The sequence below is a fragment of the Chelonia mydas genome, chromosome 1, assembly GCF_015237465.2.
Source record: "Chelonia mydas isolate rCheMyd1 chromosome 1, rCheMyd1.pri.v2, whole genome shotgun sequence".
In the NCBI taxonomy this organism is placed as follows: Eukaryota; Metazoa; Chordata; order Testudines; family Cheloniidae; genus Chelonia; species Chelonia mydas.
The window spans coordinates 253947912-253967382 of NC_057849.1; the positions used below are offsets into that span (position 1 = coordinate 253947912).

The following is a 19471-nucleotide window of genomic DNA, read 5'->3' on the forward strand; positions in this document are numbered from 1 at the left end:
TTCTCCATTTTTGAACTGGGTTATTTTATCAATAGACACTGGCCAAACTTTGGGGGAAGAGGCCAGGAGAAGCTATAGCACTTATATTCCCAACTTTCCTACCCAATTTCTACTAGCCTGCAAAACTAAGACAAACAAATTCCCTAAGCTCCTAATCACAGTGGCTTGGTAGCATCATTGCTTCTCTGATCTTAGAATCCCAAGTTTAGATGCCAGGTAACAGCTATTACCATGTCAATGGGCGGGGAAAAATCACTCCAAGAAGATATATTTAACTTGAGTACAACCTTGCTTTGGGGTAAAAACAAACAAAAAAACAAAAACAAAAACAAAAAACTTGTTGGTAAGATGAGACACCCCACAAAGAGGCAGGCTCTGCTATTCAGCAAAGGCAACGTTACAATCTGCCACCCCTACAATAGCTGCTAAAAATAGGGTCAAGTATTTCTAATTAGGTATGTTTCTGGATGACTTCATAACAGTATCCCAGATTCTAGCTGGAACAATCCTCTTAAACTCTTGATCCCTATAGTCTACATGAAAACAGTAAAAATGACAATCATCTAAGACAGAAGCTTCAGCTAGGAACAGTACATGGGGACTGCTCAGCTGCATTCTGTCATTTCATGAATTCTGCAAGCCTGATGCAGTACAGCATTCACTAGACAGGCCATTTTCCATGCAGAACAAGTCACATGAGACTTGGTCTCGAAGTAATTCTCAAATGGTTAGCAGCTGAAGTCAAATCATTCTGCCAGAGTACTATTCAGCTGAAGTTCTGTTTTTATAGGTACCATCTCAGAAACCATCCCTCAAAATCCTGCACTGAAATGCAGCATCACTGTGTCTGTATTCAAACAGGTGATGGAAATGTTTGCTTTTTGGCTATTCCTAGGTTTCCTTTCTAACTGTTCCTATGCAGGTCTGAGGAGTGCATGGACAGCACATGGATGTGCCTGCATTTTCAAGTATCTCACTGCAAGATATGAGCTTTGCTTTTGTTTTTCAAGCCCAAGAGGGGTTACTAGCATGAAGCAAAGGAACTGAACAAAGAGAAGCAGGAGTGGCAAAGGGACAGAAGAATTAACGGAAGCATTTCTTGCATGGCTCTAGGATGCATTACACACGACACGACAGCCGGGTTTCTCAGTCACCTGGTTCTAGATGAAGAATAGGAAAGTGTTGATAGAAATAGGCTCTCTGAACGTTCTGCATCTCTGCAACAGACAGAGACGTCAAAGAAAACCCAAGGGAAAAAAAAGCGATAGTAACAGTAAGAGTCAAAAGCAACAAACACATCCAAAGAGGAAAGAGTAAAATACCTAATGACACTGCAGCAAGAACACACTAGTGACAGAATTAACTATATTGTTTCACCCTCTGAGATGTCATGTTTGAATGTAGCTACCAGCTACATACTGGTAGATTCAGATTTTAGCCTGGGATTCCTTGGTTAGAGAAGTAGCTGCAGTGCATGCACCAGGCTATAGGCCAATGAATGGCAATCCCTCATTTCAGCTAGAGGGGATATTTCTCTTGTGCAGTATTGTTGCCTAAGCAAAGCAAGCAGATAGCAAGTTCCAGATTAGAGCCCTGCAGTAGGACTGAGATCCCTTGGGTCCCGCTGCCATAACAGTGGGAGCAAGTAAAACATACTTTGTTGTAGGCAGGATTGGATGGGACAATATACACTCCCACCCCAAAAACAAAAACAAAACAAGATTACAGTAAATACTAAATCTCTAGTCAGTGTGTCAAACAGAATTTCAGCAATGTGAAGCAAGTTTTTCTTTTTCTAAAGTTTAAGTATTAAAACGTTTTTTAAGCAATGGATAGAAAGATTTGATGTCAATTATAAAAGGAGTTAAAAGTATTTTTACGGGGTTTAAGCAAGATGTTTTACTCTTTTAGTGGTTAAAAACTCTGAATTCCATTATCTATAACCAACTTGTTGTTTTGTTTTTAGTAGCATGGGGGAATCTGTCTCTCTTGCAGGATCTAAGGTTTTTGCAGGTAGGAGCAGGATAAAAATGCAAGAAACACTGCAGGAGCAGATGGGAGTGAGTATTGCGCGTCAGAATTAAAAAAAGTAGTCCCACGCAGGGCTCAATTCCAGATCATGCTGATCTCTGTTCTCATTCTAAGGGGGAAAAGCAGCACATCTTATTGTAGAGTTTTATCAGATACCAAATGATGTTTAAATGTCAATTCTTCTAGTAAAAACTGCCAACAGGAAAGAGGTTTAATCACATACCATCTTTCCACAGCTCAGACACAAACTTGTCCGAGGACTGGTGGAGAAGAGTAGCAATGTTATCATTCAGAGGATCCATGTTCTTCATCAGCCACTCATCTGCTTTGTAATCCACCTAAGGAAAGAATCATGTCAGTCACCAAGAAATTGATTGAGGGTTTCCAAGAATGCAGGATCTAGTAGGACCCTGCACAAGTCTAAACCCCAACATTAAGGATGTGGTTAATAGACAGTGTTTGTGGGTCTGACCCTCTACCCCCCATTCTGCCTGCTCTGAGGTACCTAGTGAGCACATCTGCAGAATCCAGCTGAATTGCTATAGTATGTGCTGTTAAGAGCTAGGAGTGAGGCTGCAATACCAGTATGCACCACCTTGGGAGCGTCACGCAACAGAAGTGGAGCATCACTCAACTTGTTGACTCTTGGTGAACAAATATTCGAGGTAGGTCATCCTCGTCTCAGTTTGGAGTTTGAGTCTAGCAATGTTTACACCTACTGTTTTGTAGGCAAGTCCTCCTAGCCCACAAGGAGGATGCATTTGGTAGGGTCACCTTGGTCAGGTACCCGAGTAATTATAGAAACTTCTTTCATTGGTGTGTGAAGCATCAGAATTCTAAAAACAGCTAGATCTAGTTAGATTTGTGGAAGAATCCAGCAGTATGTTCTGGATTCACTCCACACAGCAGCCTCCATGAGTCTTACCTTGCCAGCATAGTGAATAATGCAGAAGTCAGCTTTGTCTTTCAGCTGTTTTGGCTTCTGGAATTTGGGGTGGTTGCCTTGTTCCTGCATCACCTTTTCCACAAAGCTTCTGTCAGTCGCTTTTGGGAACCAGCACTCTTCATCCAGCAAAGCCAATATACCAGGGGGCCCCGCCTAAAACAAGGGATATACCAGAACATCTCAATAAAGACACAAATCAGCCCTACTGCCAACATTTAAACACTTTGAAAAAAATACCCACCCACCAAAAGCAGCTGTATTAAAACCAGATCCCCAATAATACAGAAATGGCTAATCACAGAATATCACCTGTAATTCCCCAGATTCTGGAGTGTCCCTTTCACTAATAAGACCCCGATACAAGACTAGGATTGTCTAGGGAGCCTTAGGTGACAGAATGCTTTTGTAATGGAAGGAGAAAAGCTACTTGGCCACTCTCCTTACAACTGTAGACAAAGGGCATTAAAATACAGAAGGTCATTGCAGGAGATTGCACAAAGCACATTAATTTAGGAATGGGTACTGGTATATCTGATCAGCAGTATATTATTTGGAAGTAAGATGGAAATAAGTGCCCATGTTCACATCTAAGTAAAATCACTTAAAGGACTGCAGGAACTGGAAGGCCAGTCCCCAACCTGTCCAAGAGGCTGTATGCATGATAGCACAGAAGGCAAAAAAAACCATGTAGTGCAGCCTCTCCTTGCTGCTCAGAAAGGGTGTGCAAATTGTTTTTTTACCGGCTTCTCTATGAGCTCGATGCAGGGCTGTAGGTCCAGGCCAAAGTCAATGAAGTTCCATTCTATGCCCTCCCGCTGGTACTCCTCTTGTTCCAGAATGAACATGGTATGATTGAAGAGTTGCTGCAACTTCTCATTTGTGTAGTTAATACACAGCTGTTCAAATGAGTTCAGCTAACAGGGAGAAAAAGGGGAGAAGTTAGAGGGACACCACTTGAATGGTCACCTTTGTTAGAAGATTTACTTACTATTTTTCTATTACCATTTAGGATCACTTCTATAATAGATTAATTTGACAAAAATATTCTGTGTACGCTGTACATCTGGTAGCACCATGTCAATCGCTCAGTTATACAAGAGCATCACTTATACACTCTACAATACAGCAGAAGAGAAGAAACTGCAGCAATCTGGGAGCAGGAAGGTCTCCCCTTTTCCCACAACCTCAAAGTTGGGAGCTCCCTTAATAGATCTGGGGAACAATGGGAACCTAGACCCTTCCCTCTTCTCCTGACCCTCCCCACCAAGTTTGTGCTCGAGGACCAATGGGAACCTGGGGTCACATGGGAGAGGATATTCTTCACTCTCTAGAGACTTCTGCAGGTCCTAGGAAGAAGTTCTGGAGCTGGGATGCCTTACCCGCATGCTGCTGAACAGGCTGACAGGCAGGAATGCACATAGGCTATAAAATGTCTGATGTTTGCATCTGACCCACTCTCCCTTGCTTCTAAGAATATTTTTAGCAGCACTTCATAGAATCCAAGGCCAGAAGTGACATAAGAATGGCAATACTGGGTCAGACCATCTAACCCAGTATCCTGTCTTCTGACGGTGTTTCAGAGGGAACGGATAGAACAGGCAATCAAAACACCCATCCTCTGTTGCCCATTCCCAGCTTCTGGCACACAGAAGCCAGAGACACCATCCCTGCCCATGCTGGCTAAGAGCCACTGATGGACCTATCTTCCATGAACTTATCTAGTTCTTTCTTGAGCCCTGTTATAGTCTTGGCCTTCACAACATCCTCTGGTAAAGAGTTCCAAGGGTTGATTGCACATTATATGAAGAAATACTTCCTTTTGTTTTAAACCCACTGCCTATTCATTTCATTTGATGACCAGTAGTTCTTGTGTTATGAGAAGTAAAACATGTCCTTATTTACCTTCTCTACACCAGTCATGATTTTATAGACCTATCATATTCCCCCCCCCCAAACCCCATCGTCTCTTTTCCAAGCTGAAAAATCCAAGTCTTATTAATCTCTCTTCATAAGGAAGCTGTTCCATACCCCTAATTATTTTTGTTGCCCTTTTCTGTACCTTTTCCAATTCCAACATATCCTCTGAGATGGAGTGACTAGATCTGCATACAGTATGCAAGATGTGGGCATACCATAGGCAGTATGATATTTTCTGTCTTATCTATCCCTTTACTAATGATTCCCAACATTCTGTTAGCTTTTTTGACTGCCACTGCACATTGAGAAGATGTTTTCAGAGAGCTATCCCCAATGACTCCAAGATCTCTTTCTTGGGTGGTAATAGCCAATTTAGACACCATCATTTTATATGTATAGTAGGGATGATGTTTTCCAATGTGCATTACTTTACATTTATCGACATTGAATTTCATCTGCCATTTTGTTGCCCAGTCACCCAGCTTTGTAACTCTTCACAGTCTGCTTTGGACTTATCTTGAGGAGTTTTGTATCATCTGCAATTTTGCCACCTCATTGTTTATCCCTTTTTCCAGATCATTTATGAATATAATGAACCGCTAGTGGACACCGCTATTTACCTCTCTCCATTCTGAAAACTGACAATTTATTCCTACCTTTTGTTTCCTACCTTTTATCCAGTAACTGTTCCATGATAGGACCTTCCCTCTTATCCCATGAAAGCTTATTTTGAATAAGAGCCTTTGATGAGAGACCTCACCAAAGGCTTTCTGAAAGCCTAAGTACACTATATCCACTGGATCACTCTTGTCCACATGCTTGTTGATCCCCTCAAAGAATTCTAGTAAATTGGTGAAGCATGATTTCCCTTGACAAAAACCATGTTGACCATTCCCCAACAAATCAGGTTCCTCTATGGCGCTGATAACTTTTTTTTTACACTATAGTTTCAACCAGTCTGCCTGGAACTGAAGATAAGTTTACTGCCTGTATTTGCCAAGAGCACCTCTGGAGCGTTTTTTAAAAAATTGGTGTCATATTAGCTATCCTCCAGTCATCTGGTACCAAAGTTGATTTAAAATGATAGGTTATATACTTCAGTTAGTTCTGCAATTTCACATTTGAGTTCCTTCAGAACTCTTGGGTGAATACCATCTCGTATTAGTGACTTATATTTACTGTTTAGTTTATCCATTGGTTCCAGAACCCCCTCTAATGACACCTCAATCTGGGAGAGTTCCTCAGATTTGTCAACTAAAAAGAACTGCTCAGGTTTGGAAATCTCCCTAAGAATTCATTTGGTTTTGCCGAAATGGCCTTATCTTCCTTGAGTGCTCCATTAGCATCTCCATTGTCCAGTGGCCCCACGGGTCGTTTAGCAGACTTCCTGCTTCTGATGTACTTGCATTTTTGCTGGGTTTTTTTGAGCCTTTGACTAACTGTTCTTAGAATTCATTTTTGACCTTCCTAATTATATTTTTACATGTCACTTGCCAGAGTTTATGCTCCTTTCTATTTTCCTCACTAGGATTTAACTTCCACTTTTTAAAGGATGCCTTTTTGCCTTTAACTGCTTTTTACTTCGTTGTTTAGTCATAGTGGCACTTTTTTGGTCCTCTTACTATGTTTTTTAATGTGGGGTGTACATTTAAATTGAGCAGCTATTATGGTATCTTGAAAAAGTTCCCATGCAGCTTGCAGGGATTTCACTTTTGGCACTGTACCTTTTAATTTCTATTTAACTAACTTCCTCATTTTTGTGTAGTTGCCTTTCTGAAATTAAATGTTACCACGGTGAGCTGCTTTGGTGTCCGTCCCCCCCCCGGATGTTAAATTTTATTTTGTTTTGGTCACTAACTGATAACCAAGTGATTCAGCTATATTCACCTCTTGGACCAGATCCTGTGCTCTACTTAGGACTAAATCAAGAATTGCCTCTCCTCTTATGGGTTCCAGCATTAGCTTCTTCAAGAAGCAGTCATTTAAGGTGTCAAGAAACTATCTCTGTATCCCATCCTGAGGTGCCATGTACGCAGTCAACATGGGGATAGTTGAAATCCCTCATTATTGAGTTTTTTATTTTATAGCCTCTCTAATCTCCCTGAGCATTTCAGTCACTATCACCATCCTAGTCAGGTGGTTGATAGTATTTCCCTATTGCTATATTTTTATCAATCAAGAATGGAATTATCCATAGAGATTCTATGGTACAGTTTGGTTCATTTAAGATTTTTACTCCATTTGATTCTACGCTTTTTCACATAGTGCCACTTCCACACCAGCATAACCTGTTCTGTGCTTCCGATACATTTTGTATCCTGGTACTACTGTGTCCCACTGATTATTCTCATTCCATCATTGTAATCATCCAGTCTGACCTCCTGTACAACAGACCATAGAACTTTCCTAAAATTCCTAAAGCATATCTTTTGGAAAAACTTCAACAGATCATCCTTTAGTGTTCTGAAACATTTTTAGTCAATTTCAAAACATTAGCCCCTTTTTAAGACTGAACTGGACTTGTTTTCCCCAGACCTCAGTGATATTCTGCCAAGGAGCAAGGGCACAGGAACATATTGCATTGTATGCAGGAACAGAATACCTCCTTACTTCAAAAATCTCAAAGCCGGCAATGTCAAGGATTCCTATGAAGGATGCCCCCTGCCTTTTGGTCTTATCCAAGGCCTTGTTGATGCGCATCACCAGCCAACGGAACATACGCTCATAAGTGGCTTTGGCCAGTGCCTCGATGGCAAAGTCAGCCTGAGTAGGAAGGAAACAAGAGTTATATTGTAATCCAAAACTGACCTGACTGGCTTAGTGAATAAGTCAGTCATTTTGCAGACTCTTCCAGATGAACAGGAGGGACTCAATAATGAATGGAGGACTTGCCATACTGGATCAGAGTCCAAGTCCCAATTCCAGCATCTTGCCTCTGGCAGGAGCCAATTACAGGTACTCCAAAGGGGAAATTCTGTCTAGTCCTCTCATAAAGGTCAATGACTGTACCATGGTGACTTTTCAGGGTTCCATAAGGGAACCATAGGTATTTGTTGAGTCTGGAGCTTGTTTTCTCAATGCCCCTCTTCCTGGAAGGTCAAGTTCCCACATCAGAGGCAGAGAGTTGTATATTGAAATGGGAGGGCAGTCAAGGGTGATTTATAGAATCTGATTGGTATCCTTCCTTCCCATCACCTCACTTCTAAAGAGGACATTTTTATAGCACACAGAGACCACACGTGTTCATCACAGGGCAAGTTGAGAAGTGATACTACACAGAGTGCAGGCCTGACAGCCCTTCGGCAGAGGCAGCCAGTTTCTAGGTCAATTGCCACATATAGCCAAGATAAAGGCCTAGCATGGTCTGCTCCATTTTACAACTAAATTTCTGCACTCAGGGAAGACACAGGGCAATTGTCAACACTGAGGGTGAGTATGAGTATCACTATCTTTGCACCTAATGTGTAGGAAATGCCATGTTACAAGCTGACTGGCCCTTTACTGGGCTAGGGAACAGATGGCTCCATTTAATTGTTACCCATTGGCCCCATCCCAGCTAGGTGCATCTATGAAGGCCCGAGAGAACTCATCTGGGAGAGACGAGGTGCAGAAGGGTAGCCGACTCCTCTAATAGGCTCTGGAAAAGGATAACTCTCAAACAGACAGCCTAGAGGGGGGACTGAGGATAGTTGCAACAGGAAAGCTGGCTTGCTCTTGTAACTGGCCCTGGAAGAGGGAGCAAGCCCTGAGAACCAGAGCTCTGCAGGAGAATGGGAAAGAACCGAGCCCAGGAGGGCACAAGACCCTTTTTGTTTATGTTGCACTTGGGACTATCACCTAAATGGGTTACCGGTGCCTTGCCAGGTGATGCAGAGAGACAACTGCCAGGGAGTTTCCCAGGAGGAAACTGGGGCAGAGCGAACAGTGCCATGGCAGGCCACAAGGAGTTACCACAGAGGCTGACTGCCATGTGCCAGCTTTGGATAAGACGTTGAGAGCCCCAAAGGGAATTCACTCCCTATAGACAGCCAACTGCCATTTTCATATTTCCTTATCACAGGCCGCACAGTCAATATACATGGGAAATAAGAGCTACCTCACTCTGCACCACCACCACAACCTTCTATATATTGTAGATCACGGGAGCAAAAACTAAAGCAGTTTCCACACTCAATTGCTTACATATCTGAGTCAATTAAGATGCTGTCTGAGGCTATGGAAGTCTTTAGTGCATACATTAATCTTAGTACCATGTTATTACAAGGGCTCACTTACTTCTGCAGAACACATACCTGCTCTTTAGTCTGAGCTTTCTGGACGTAGTCTCGTCCCACCTTGATACGAGGGCTTAGGATTCCCCTGGTGAAGTCTGTCACATTGATACCCAAAAGGTGGGATACTTTCTGAGCAGCTAGAAAGGAGAAGAGGAAGCAAAGAGATGTTCACCTTAATGCTCCTTTTGCTTCACAGGGAAATGACAAAAGGAGAAAGATATTCCCAGCAATCTATCCCTTAGAGAGTCAAATACCAGCATTGAATAGCTCTTAACTGAACAGGTTAACGAGACAATCAAAGAAGAGATCTAAAAACACTGGAGTGTGTTAAATTGCTTCAGGAAACACAATGGTAAATTTTAGGTGATATTACAGGACCACTGGCCTAGTGGCACCATCAAGTTAACTGCCTGCACCCATTTTGAGGGTGCATTCAAGTAGCTGAAATATATAAAAGGAATCCCAGCTAATAAGCCTATCTACACTGGCTGAATGGCCTCTTCAGGCAACTGTAATCAGTGTAAGAATGTTTCATCTGGTGTGAGAAACCATTTGAAGTGGATTTGCTAAATTATGACAGAATGGTTGAAGGTATAATCCAAAGTCTATATTTTAAAGGTCCTCAGAAGCCTCCTGCGTACTGGCCTCTTACTATAATTCATCGATTCCAAGTCCAGAATTATGATCATCTAGTCTGACATCCTACATAACATAGGCCACAGAACTTCCCCAAATAATTCCTGCTCTTTTTTTTTTATTAAAGAAACATCCCATCTTGATTTAAAAGTAGTCAGTGATGGAGAATGCACCATAACCCTTGCTAAATTGTTCAAATGGTTAATTACTCTCACTATTACATTTATGCCTTATTTCAAGTCTGAATTTGTCTAGCTTCAACCTTCAGCCATTGGATTATATTGTACCATTCTTGCTAGCTAGAAGAGCCCATTATTAAATATTTGTTCACCATGTAGTTACTTATAGACTAATCAAGTCACCCCTTAACCTTCTCTTTGTTAAGCTAAATAAATTGAGCTCCTTGAATCTATCGCTCTAATGCATGTTTTCTAATCCTTTAATAATTCTCCTGGCTCTTCTCTGAACCCTCTCCAATTTATCAACATCCTTCTTGAATTGTAAGGATCAGAAATGGACAGAGTATTCCAGGAGTGGTTGCAAACACAGAGGTAAAATAACCTCCCTTCTACTCTAGATTCCCATTTATGCATCCTAGGATCACATAAGCCCTTTTGGCCATGGCATCACACTGGGAACTCATGTTCAGCTGATTATCCACCACGAGCCCCAAAACTTGTTCAAAGTCACCGTTTCCCCAGGATAGAGCCCCCACCATCCTGTACGTATGGCCTGCATTCTTTGTTCCTAGACGTATATGTTTACATGTAGCCATACAACAGTGCAAATTGTTTGCTCATGCCCAGTTTACCAAACAATCCAGATTGCTCTATCAGTGAAATGTCTGCATTAATTACCACTCCCTTAATTTTTGGGACACATGCAAACTATCAGTGATGATTTTGTGTTTTTTTTTAAGTCATTGACAAAAGGTGTCAAGTACTGTAGAGTCAAGAACAGATCCCTGTGGGGCACCACTAGAAAACGCACCCACTTGATGATTCTCTTTTTACAATTACATTCAGACCTACCAGGTTTTCATCCATTTAATGTGCGCCATGTCAATTTTATATAGTTCTAATTTTTTTAATCAAAGTGTCGTGCAGTACCAAGTCAAATGCCTTACAGAAATCTAACTATATTACATCAACACTATTACCAGAACTTGTAGTCTCATCACAAAAAGATATCAAGTTAGTTTGACAGGATCTATTTTCCATAAACCCATGTTGATTGGCATTAATTATATTACCCTCTTAATTCTTTATTAATAGAGTCACATATTAATCAAATTGCTCCATGATCTTGCCCAGGACTGATGTCAGGCTGAGAGGCCTATAATTACCCAGGTCATCCCTCATCCCATTTACCCTTTTTAAATGGAGCAATGGAGAGAAGTCTCCCAAGCATGCACTAACAGGGTGCTAATTACAGCTATTTACAAAGAGAACACTGTAGCTAAGGTACATGTACTATTTACCTATCACCGATCTGCCCATTCAAGCCTTATCAAGCAGAATTTTAACGGAAACAGACTATGAAGGGATATTTCCTTAAATCCTTTGAGCAAGGTGCATAATTTTGGCGGAGAATAGGTTTTATAGGTGTTCTGATACATCTGACCACAGGTGAATACTCAGGTCACGTGGCAATAGCATCACACAGTTTCAACTAGTTGCCATGTTCACTTCTTGTCCAACAGCACAAGAACACTGCCACATTCCTGCCCAAAGGTGGCTGCAGTTAGGCACTGAATAAAATGATTTGTACGTTTATGTTTTGTTAAAGAACTTGGGCTCATTTTATAAAGTTCTGTACTTTCCAAAGGTGATCCCTTATCCCCTGCATGTGTGATAAGAAGCTCTTGTAGGGAGAAGTATTGGTGGTTTGTGTGGGTGTGGTTACCTGTATTGTCTGGCATAGAGGCTTGGTCTGTGTTGCGCTCTTTCTTGAAGACTATGTTGCCAAGCTGAAGAACACCCGAGATCACTCTCAGCAGACCTTTTATAGAGCAAAGAAAGGTCAGATTTAGAAAGAATTAAAATTGCATATTAGCAACACGTGTAAGGCAGGTATGAGCAGCATGCACTGACTTTTTCCCTGATCACCTCAGGCATCAGATTAAGAGGATGAAAATTTCCACTGTGTAACAGTAATCATTGAAAGGGCAAAGCCATGCCTATATTAGGGTGTGAGCCAGTTAAGGTTGGGCAGGTCTTTGTTCTTTTCATCCAGCACACTTTCACCTCCTTAGCACAAGTGCTATAAGGTCTCCATTTGTTGGAACATACGTAGCGTGGCAGACTTCAGGTATCATGATGTCCACTGAAGTACCTGTACCACTGTGGACAACACACTGAAGCACCCCCTTAGCCCTTCAAAGAATCAGCGTCAGATGCTAGAACAGAGGGAGAATTTTCAATACGGAATACTGAGAAAAGTGTTGATCTGATGCCATCTTCATCTCAAGACTCACTGACAGTAAGTTTGTTAGTGGTACTAAATAGTTAGCTACTAACTGGTCACTACTTCCTCTTCAAGTGGTCTCCCTCTCTACCTACTATAGCACTAGGTAGTTTACAGCATGTCTGTAAACACATCCACAGTGAACAAAGCCTTTACAAAAAGAAAAGGAGTACTTGTGGCACCTTAGACTAACAAATGTATTTGAGCATAAGCTTTCGTGAGCTACAGCTCACTTTATCGGATGCATGTAGCTCACGAAAGCTTATGCTCAAATAAATTGGTTAGTCTCTAAGGTGCCACAAGTCCTCCTTTTCTTTTTGCGAATACAGACTAACACGGCTGCTACTCTAAAGCCTCTCCTGCCAGTCCTGAAATAATATCTGTAAAGTAGCACACATGCTCCCATTGACATGGCATGAAATCTGACAGCCCAGCGACTGAATCTGGAGACCTGGCACTCAAACAGAAAGCTTATTTTTATATTATCTCAACTAAAAATATGGTTAGTGTGTTTAGACTTTGCATTCAAACCAAATGTACTGTTCAACCAGCTGCCATATGTATGTTTCTCATAAGCCTAAAAGAACATTTAGCATATTTCACACCCGGAACAGAGAGGAAATGGCATTCCATGCATCTCTGCAAATGAGCTAATGGAACCACTTCCATTTGCCAGTAAAGATGTGCCCTACAGCATAACTTAAGAAGTGGACATCAGATCTCTTTGGCCATACATTAGGTAGCCAAATCCCTAACTAGACCTCAATGCAGAGGTGTCTTTTCACCCACACATTGGTTCCAGTCTCCTTGAGGGATTTCGGAACTGGAGGAGGACTTAGTCTAAGATGAACAAAGGATACTAAATGGAGATGTTTGAAACTCTAGAGAGAAGACAAAATAATGGAGTTTTGGCCAGTCTTTAGAAAGTAGACGGAGGAAAAAACGCTTTCAGAAAGTGCCTTAGAAAAGCCTATCACTATGGTATCTAGATGTTGGACAATATTACTTTCTGGTTAGCAAGCTGTGCAGTAAGCTGGAGAGAGGTACATTGCTTTGTGCCACTGTTCACAACTAAGTGACTCCAACCACTGGTGGAGTAGAAACCCCTACGGCGATGGGCCCAAGTCACATATTGAGAAATCTAGAGTGAACAAATGTCTTGCAGTACATCCCATAGAAGGCCAAGTCTTGCCTCTGGCAGACAGCAGAGAAGAGGAAATGCTAGAGATAACACCATGATAGGCACCCATATGATAACTCAATGAGGGTTTTACAGATAAGCACTATGTATAGCACTCCAACAGATTGGGGCAAGCATGGGACATGGCAGTTTGTGTACAGTGACCTGCTGCATTCTGCACTAGCTGAAGTTATGCTCGTGAATTTTGAGATGGGCCACTCCCATACCACCAGCAGCCAGCTTGCTTCTCAGATATCACTAATTGACTTGTGTAATTGGTATACTAGAGGCTGCCTTCCCCTCATGTGTTTTGAATAGGACCAGACTGTTCCATTCTTTTTAACCCTTTCCCATGCATTTCCAAGCCTTTCACCGGATCCATACCTATCTGCTCCTCATCTGGGATGCTCATGATTTTCATTGCCTCCATGGTCTCCTGAAACATATCCTTGTCTTGCTGACCCGGGATCGTAACATGCCCATTTGAAAGGAATCTGTACTTGTTGTAAGGCTCCAACAGCAGATCAGCTTAAGGGGGAGGAACAGACAAGGAATTATTGTAGCCTTCATTATAGGGAACAAGCTAGCATTATTTTAGGCAGTTAAGAATGTACGCTTTCCCAGATCTACCAAAAAATGAATTACCTCCTTTGTACACGCTTCTAAGAAAGTCAGTTATAATCACCTGCAGTCTTGATTTTCACGACATTTGCCAGTTTCAGCTTCCTTAAAAAACAACACTCCCAAACATCTCCCCTCTCACCCCCGCCAAATCATCAGCATGGAAGACAAAAATATCCAGCAGAGACAAAGACAAGACAGCTTTTGTTTTTCTGGCCTCTTTCACTAAAACAGCAGTCCCCAAACTTTGGCGGGCCATGCCCCCCTTACCCATGTGCATGCCCCTCCTGCCACTAGGCCATGGCTTGGGGGAGGAGGGGGAAGAGAGGGGAACAGGCGGGGTAAGGGGGCTGAGGCTGGAGCTGCATCTGGGGGTGGGTCTGGGGCCAAGAAGGGAGCCATGGCCAGGGGTCAAGACTGGGGTGGAAGGGCCAGCAGGTGGGGGCCTTTCCCCCAGCCTTGGCCCAAGGCCAGAAATGTAATGTAGCCATAGCCAGTGGCCAGGGCTGGCGCAGGGCCAGGAACGAAGCAGTGCTGAGGCTGGGGATGGGGACAGGTGCAGGGCTGGGAGCCGGGGATGTCACTGCAGGCAGGACCGGAGCAGAGTTGGGGCAGGGAGGGGATGGGTGGCATTCCCTCCCCACCCTGGTGGGGGGCAGGGCTGGCCTGGGCCTCACTGTATCCCCGCCCCCATAATGTTCCTCCATGCCCCTTTAGGGGGGCACACCCTATACTTTGGGGACCTCTGCACTAAAGCCTCAGGGTCAGATTTTCAGAGGTATTCAGGAGCCTAAAGATGCATATAGACGCCTAGTGAGATTTTTCAAAAGCACCTAAGCAGGTTAGGTGCCTGATTACCTTTAAAGATCTGCCCCTCAGTTCTTTTCCTGTCCCCAGCAAGTGAAAACAGTCTTGCTGAGTGAACCAGGGTTTAGGTTTAGATCAGTTGTCTTACGTTTTTCTTGTAGCAGCATTTCTGTAGTTACAGCTCAGAACACTCTTCTGCCCAGACTTTTTTCTTTCCTCCATCCCACCCCCCTTGGCACACTGCCAAAGCAGCCCCAGCGGTTCTTGGATCCTACTTCCATTAGAAGCAGAGACTGCCCTGCAAGTGTGTCCACTTTCAGGTATCCTGTTTGTTTCAAATCAGTTATGGAGTTCACCACCCAGCTCTGGGAACAGTATGTTCTGCCATTAATGCTGTGCAGATGGTTATGAAGTGAGTTCTCTCCCTGCCCCCCACCTCTCCAGTCTGTCTGCCCTCTCCCACGGTGTGAGTTTAAACTGCTTACTTAACAGGAAGGTTAGATTGAGATCTTGAGGTGTTATGCTAACAGAGCACAGGCACACCTAGTGCTGCATAGGTGCCAAATGTTATTCTGTATTTTGTTAATTGCCAAGTTTATAAGAAGATTGTTCCTGCCCTGAAGAACTTGCACTCTATTAGAGCAGACTAAACATGGGACAATAGTTCAGATAAGGAAGGGTGTGGAGACATCACTGGCAGGGGTACCAATTCAGGAAGGAAAAAAAAGTTTTAAGGAGATGATTGAAAGGAGAGGTCCTGGTCAGAAAACAGTGGGAGGCAGTTCCAGGCTTTGGAAGAGGGGAAATAATAGGGCCTAGACTGCAAGCGTGTGGAACAATTTGGCAGTTAGGGGAAAGGGACCCTAGTTACAGCACAAGGTACTCACTTTTCAGGTGCTCCCCTGCTCCAGACAATAGATAGTAGAAGATATGGAAGGTTCGCTCGTCTTTGGCTTGACGGATTGCACGTGATTTCTCCAAGAGATCTTTACAGAGTAAAGGAACAACAGAGAGACTAACAAGTAACTTCCCATTCCACTCTCACCTGAGGAAAGAAGTTCTGTTTGGTGTCAGTGCCCTTCGAATTGGTTGGCGTGACAGGCAGCTTAGTGCTCTGCATTGCCCTTTCAAAGTTTCGGGTAGTGCCATAGGCTGACAGCAACCCACCCTTCAACAACCTCAGTGGCTGATTAAGTTTAAGATGTACTTCCTGGACTCCTGAGTTAATCCTCATTCCAAGGGTAGGACCAGTATGCAAGACTGAGTTGTGAATAAAAAGGGGGGAAGACACTTGCCACAGTCCTCATTTTCCCTGGTTAAAAGATGAAAGGGTCATGGAATCCCAAGTCTACTCAGCATATCACAGCTTAAAATGCCACTTCTATCCCATAACATTAGAATTATTTCATCCAGAAGGGATTCTTGCTTAACCCCAGCATAGGTTCTGAAATGCTGTACCATTTAAATAAGAGATTCCCTTTTTACTTGCAGACGAAACTAGAGATCTTAACAGGGATCTCTTTAGCCTAAGATGACAGGTGTTGACAGAAGTCTATGGATCCCTCTGACTTCATTGCTGTTGAGGTAGCAGACACTATTTGGCTGTATATAGGTAGATAGTTAGGTATGCATGTTCCCACTCCCCACACCCTGTAATTTATTTCCATTAAGTGGCTCCGTGGAAAGGATACAAGTCTCAATATTGGCTCCCACAATGTAGCCATTGACATCAAAGTTGATTCTTATGAACTTGCCCTGAGAAAGAGGTTAGCAGAAATATTAGTGCTATCTTTATGCTATCACAGCTAGAGCAAAATGGTAGAGGTCCCAGTATAGGCCTTTCTGCTCCAAACAACACAATTACCAGCTAAGACAAGTTTTAAACAGACCACAAGCCCAGCCAGCTCACAACACTCGCTGATCATGGAGCAGTTTAACATCCTTGACACCATAAATTACTCCTATGAGAGACAAAGGGCCATCAAATTAGATCGAATTTCAGATTGCCTAGGCATCAGGAAACATGTTAAGTTTCATTCTGAAGTGGATCCCCTCCACCTCAGTTCCAGGTGCCATAAGCAGAGACAGCATTCTAGATTGACCACCACCACAGCTCAGCCCCTCTTCAACCATTTACACTTCAATTTGGTTTCAAGTGTAGCTTCCCCGGCCCTTAGAAGCTTTCTGCTGCCCTCCAGAATTAATCCAATATGGGACACTAATCTCTCCTTGGGAGAAAAATGAATTTGACAGACAAACAATGGCACAGGGAGTCCTGGCAAAGGTTCAATATCTTGCACACCAGGTACTCAATCCCATCAGTACTTTATGGATAATTCACTGACAAGTGAAAACTGTGTCCCAGTTTCACTCAAGGGAAGCCAGTTACAGAAAAGAACATCCCAAGACTGCATATCAGACACGAAAGTAAAACAAGACTCCCACAACTCATTCAACTAGTGGCTTCTCCCTCTGGAACACTGGGGACACCAGAACTCATGCAGGATAACAATACTCACAAATCTCGAGGAGTTGTCATTCTTCACTGTCTTGGCATTTCCAAAAGCCTCCAGGATAGGGTTAGCCTGAAGCAACTGCCTCTCAAGCTCTCCCTAGACAGAAAACCAAAAGTGGATGAAGACAGCAGCTTTTAACACCTTCACCTAGAGGGTCCACGTTTCATCTCATCAGCTAGCATCTATGTAGAGAAGCCACATTAGATCTTTGGCGATATTCCCCTAAACAAACATTTTAGGGTGCCACGGATTCTTCTTTCGGCAAGACAGAGTTCATTTCAGTATGTAGAAATATTTTCTCCTCCCCAGCCAGTCAGCATCAGTGCAATATTCCCCGCTTCTGGTGCTGGATTTCAGTTACCAGTAGACAGTCCTATAAGTGTCTTGCCTAAGGCACATCCCACAGGCTTTCTGGGAGCAATGAGAATGGAAAGTTCTTCCCCCAGATCACATCCACATCCCAGCAGCATCCTACTTCCCAGGTGGAAGAATAAAACAAACCTGGCTTTCAGTTGGGAGGGAGCCCTGGATTCTGCACAGGATGAGCTCACCAGTAATAGATTATCAGAATCACAAATCATTTTGGGGACAATAATCTCTGCTTGCACTGGGGCTCTCATCTCTACACAGACCAGCAAAAGCCTTCTCTGTGGGGATGTAACAAAAGGCAACTACTGGTATTTGAGTCAAACTGTTTTATCCACTGTCTTCCACTTCCACACACTCCTCCTCTCCATAGGCAGAGTTCTGGGGTGGAGAGACCAGCCAGAATTGCTGTCCCTACTAAGTACTCAATCTCTGGAGCATACACACGTTTTCCAGAAGTCTGTAGGTGGTTACTTGAACTGACTGTCCCTTCTCTGTGCTGGAAGTAGGGAGTCCTAGGTATTTCAAAATTAGCCATAGGCAAAAAACACTCCATCCCGGATATCGAAATTGACAACTGGGTTAAGGTTTCTCCTTTTAGTAATGGAGACTAAGTCTTCCGGACTTCCTGATGCATGGGAATAGAGCCCAACAGTTTTGCCCATGAATGCCAATCCCAGAAATCAGATTGCAGAGGGTGTGTTTACATGACAAAGTACTTTTACAGCTCCTTTAATTCTCAAAGTGCATTTACAAACATTAGTCAATCCTCATGTTGCCTCTAGCGGTGGATAAAATAAATATTAGCCCCATTAATGATGGTAAAAATGAGGTAGAGCTATGAAGTGACTTGCCCAAGGTTAAAACCTGGAATTAGAACCCTGGCATTTCTACTTCTTATTGCTGCGTTCAGGTTACAACGCTCCTTTACAAGCCTAAAGTACGGAGTCAACCATTTCTATTAGTCTGCAGAGTTACACACAGAAGAGACAGCCACAACTAAGTTTTTATTCACTTTGTCACAAGTGCGTATAAGATGATGTTTAATTTCAGGAAGGAACAGGCTGGGATAGCAGCCATCCATCCCATAAGGTCACACTTGGCTGTGCGGAGAAGAAAACCTCAAACTTGCTATAAAAAGTCTGTCAGTAATTTTGCATTTCTCCTGCTATTCTGACATGTGTGAGCTGCAACGCCCACGCCTACTCTCCAACAGTTCCCATCCTGTCTGAGTGATCCTGCAGTGCAGTCCTAATCCTGTTTAAGACTGCAATCTGTTGCTATGGAAATGAATGATGTCACAAATTTAACATTACAACTTCACTGCAGGACTAAGGAAAGATCAAAAGACTATTCAGAAGAAAAACAGCACTTAGACTTTGGCATTAAATATATTTAATTATTCAGATAAAAATATCAAACTGGCAAGGCCAAATTTAGCTACACAAGAACTGGAGAGTGACAGTGAAGAGTCTCACAGCAACATGTGTATTGTGGGCAAGTTAATTCCTTCATGTTTTTTAACCTCAGGAATGAAGGGTGCAATTAGTGACACATGGAAGTTGGTGGAGCCAGAAGCAAGGAGAAAGGGAGGGTTAGGATAGCAGGATCTAGCGGGTAAGGAGACCCACAGTAGTACAAGGCATGTAGAAGGTCACAGTGGTAAGTGGGGGTTGGGTGGGGGGGGTGCAGAGGGTGAGAGGAAGAGGGG

General features: G+C 43.0%; 1 protein-coding gene across 3 annotated transcripts in view; it reads right to left on the reverse strand.

Moving 5' to 3' along the window:
* MYH9 (myosin heavy chain 9) overlaps positions 1-19471 on the reverse strand; it is a 96784-nt gene that overhangs the window by 32273 nt on the left and 45040 nt on the right. For all 3 annotated transcript variants that reach the window (XM_037880711.2, XM_043542696.1, XM_043542697.1), the window contains 10 exons: positions 17398-17490; positions 16570-16633; positions 15766-15864; positions 13835-13978; positions 11710-11805; positions 9187-9305; positions 7505-7657; positions 3718-3891; positions 2957-3130; positions 2255-2369 (listed from right to left, as the gene is read on the reverse strand). In XM_037880711.2, coding sequence (XP_037736639.1) covers positions 2255-2369; positions 2957-3130; positions 3718-3891; positions 7505-7657; positions 9187-9305; positions 11710-11805; positions 13835-13978; positions 15766-15864; positions 16570-16633; positions 17398-17490 — 1231 coding nt within the window. The remainder of the gene's footprint in view (positions 1-2254; positions 2370-2956; positions 3131-3717; positions 3892-7504; positions 7658-9186; positions 9306-11709; positions 11806-13834; positions 13979-15765; positions 15865-16569; positions 16634-17397; positions 17491-19471) is intronic.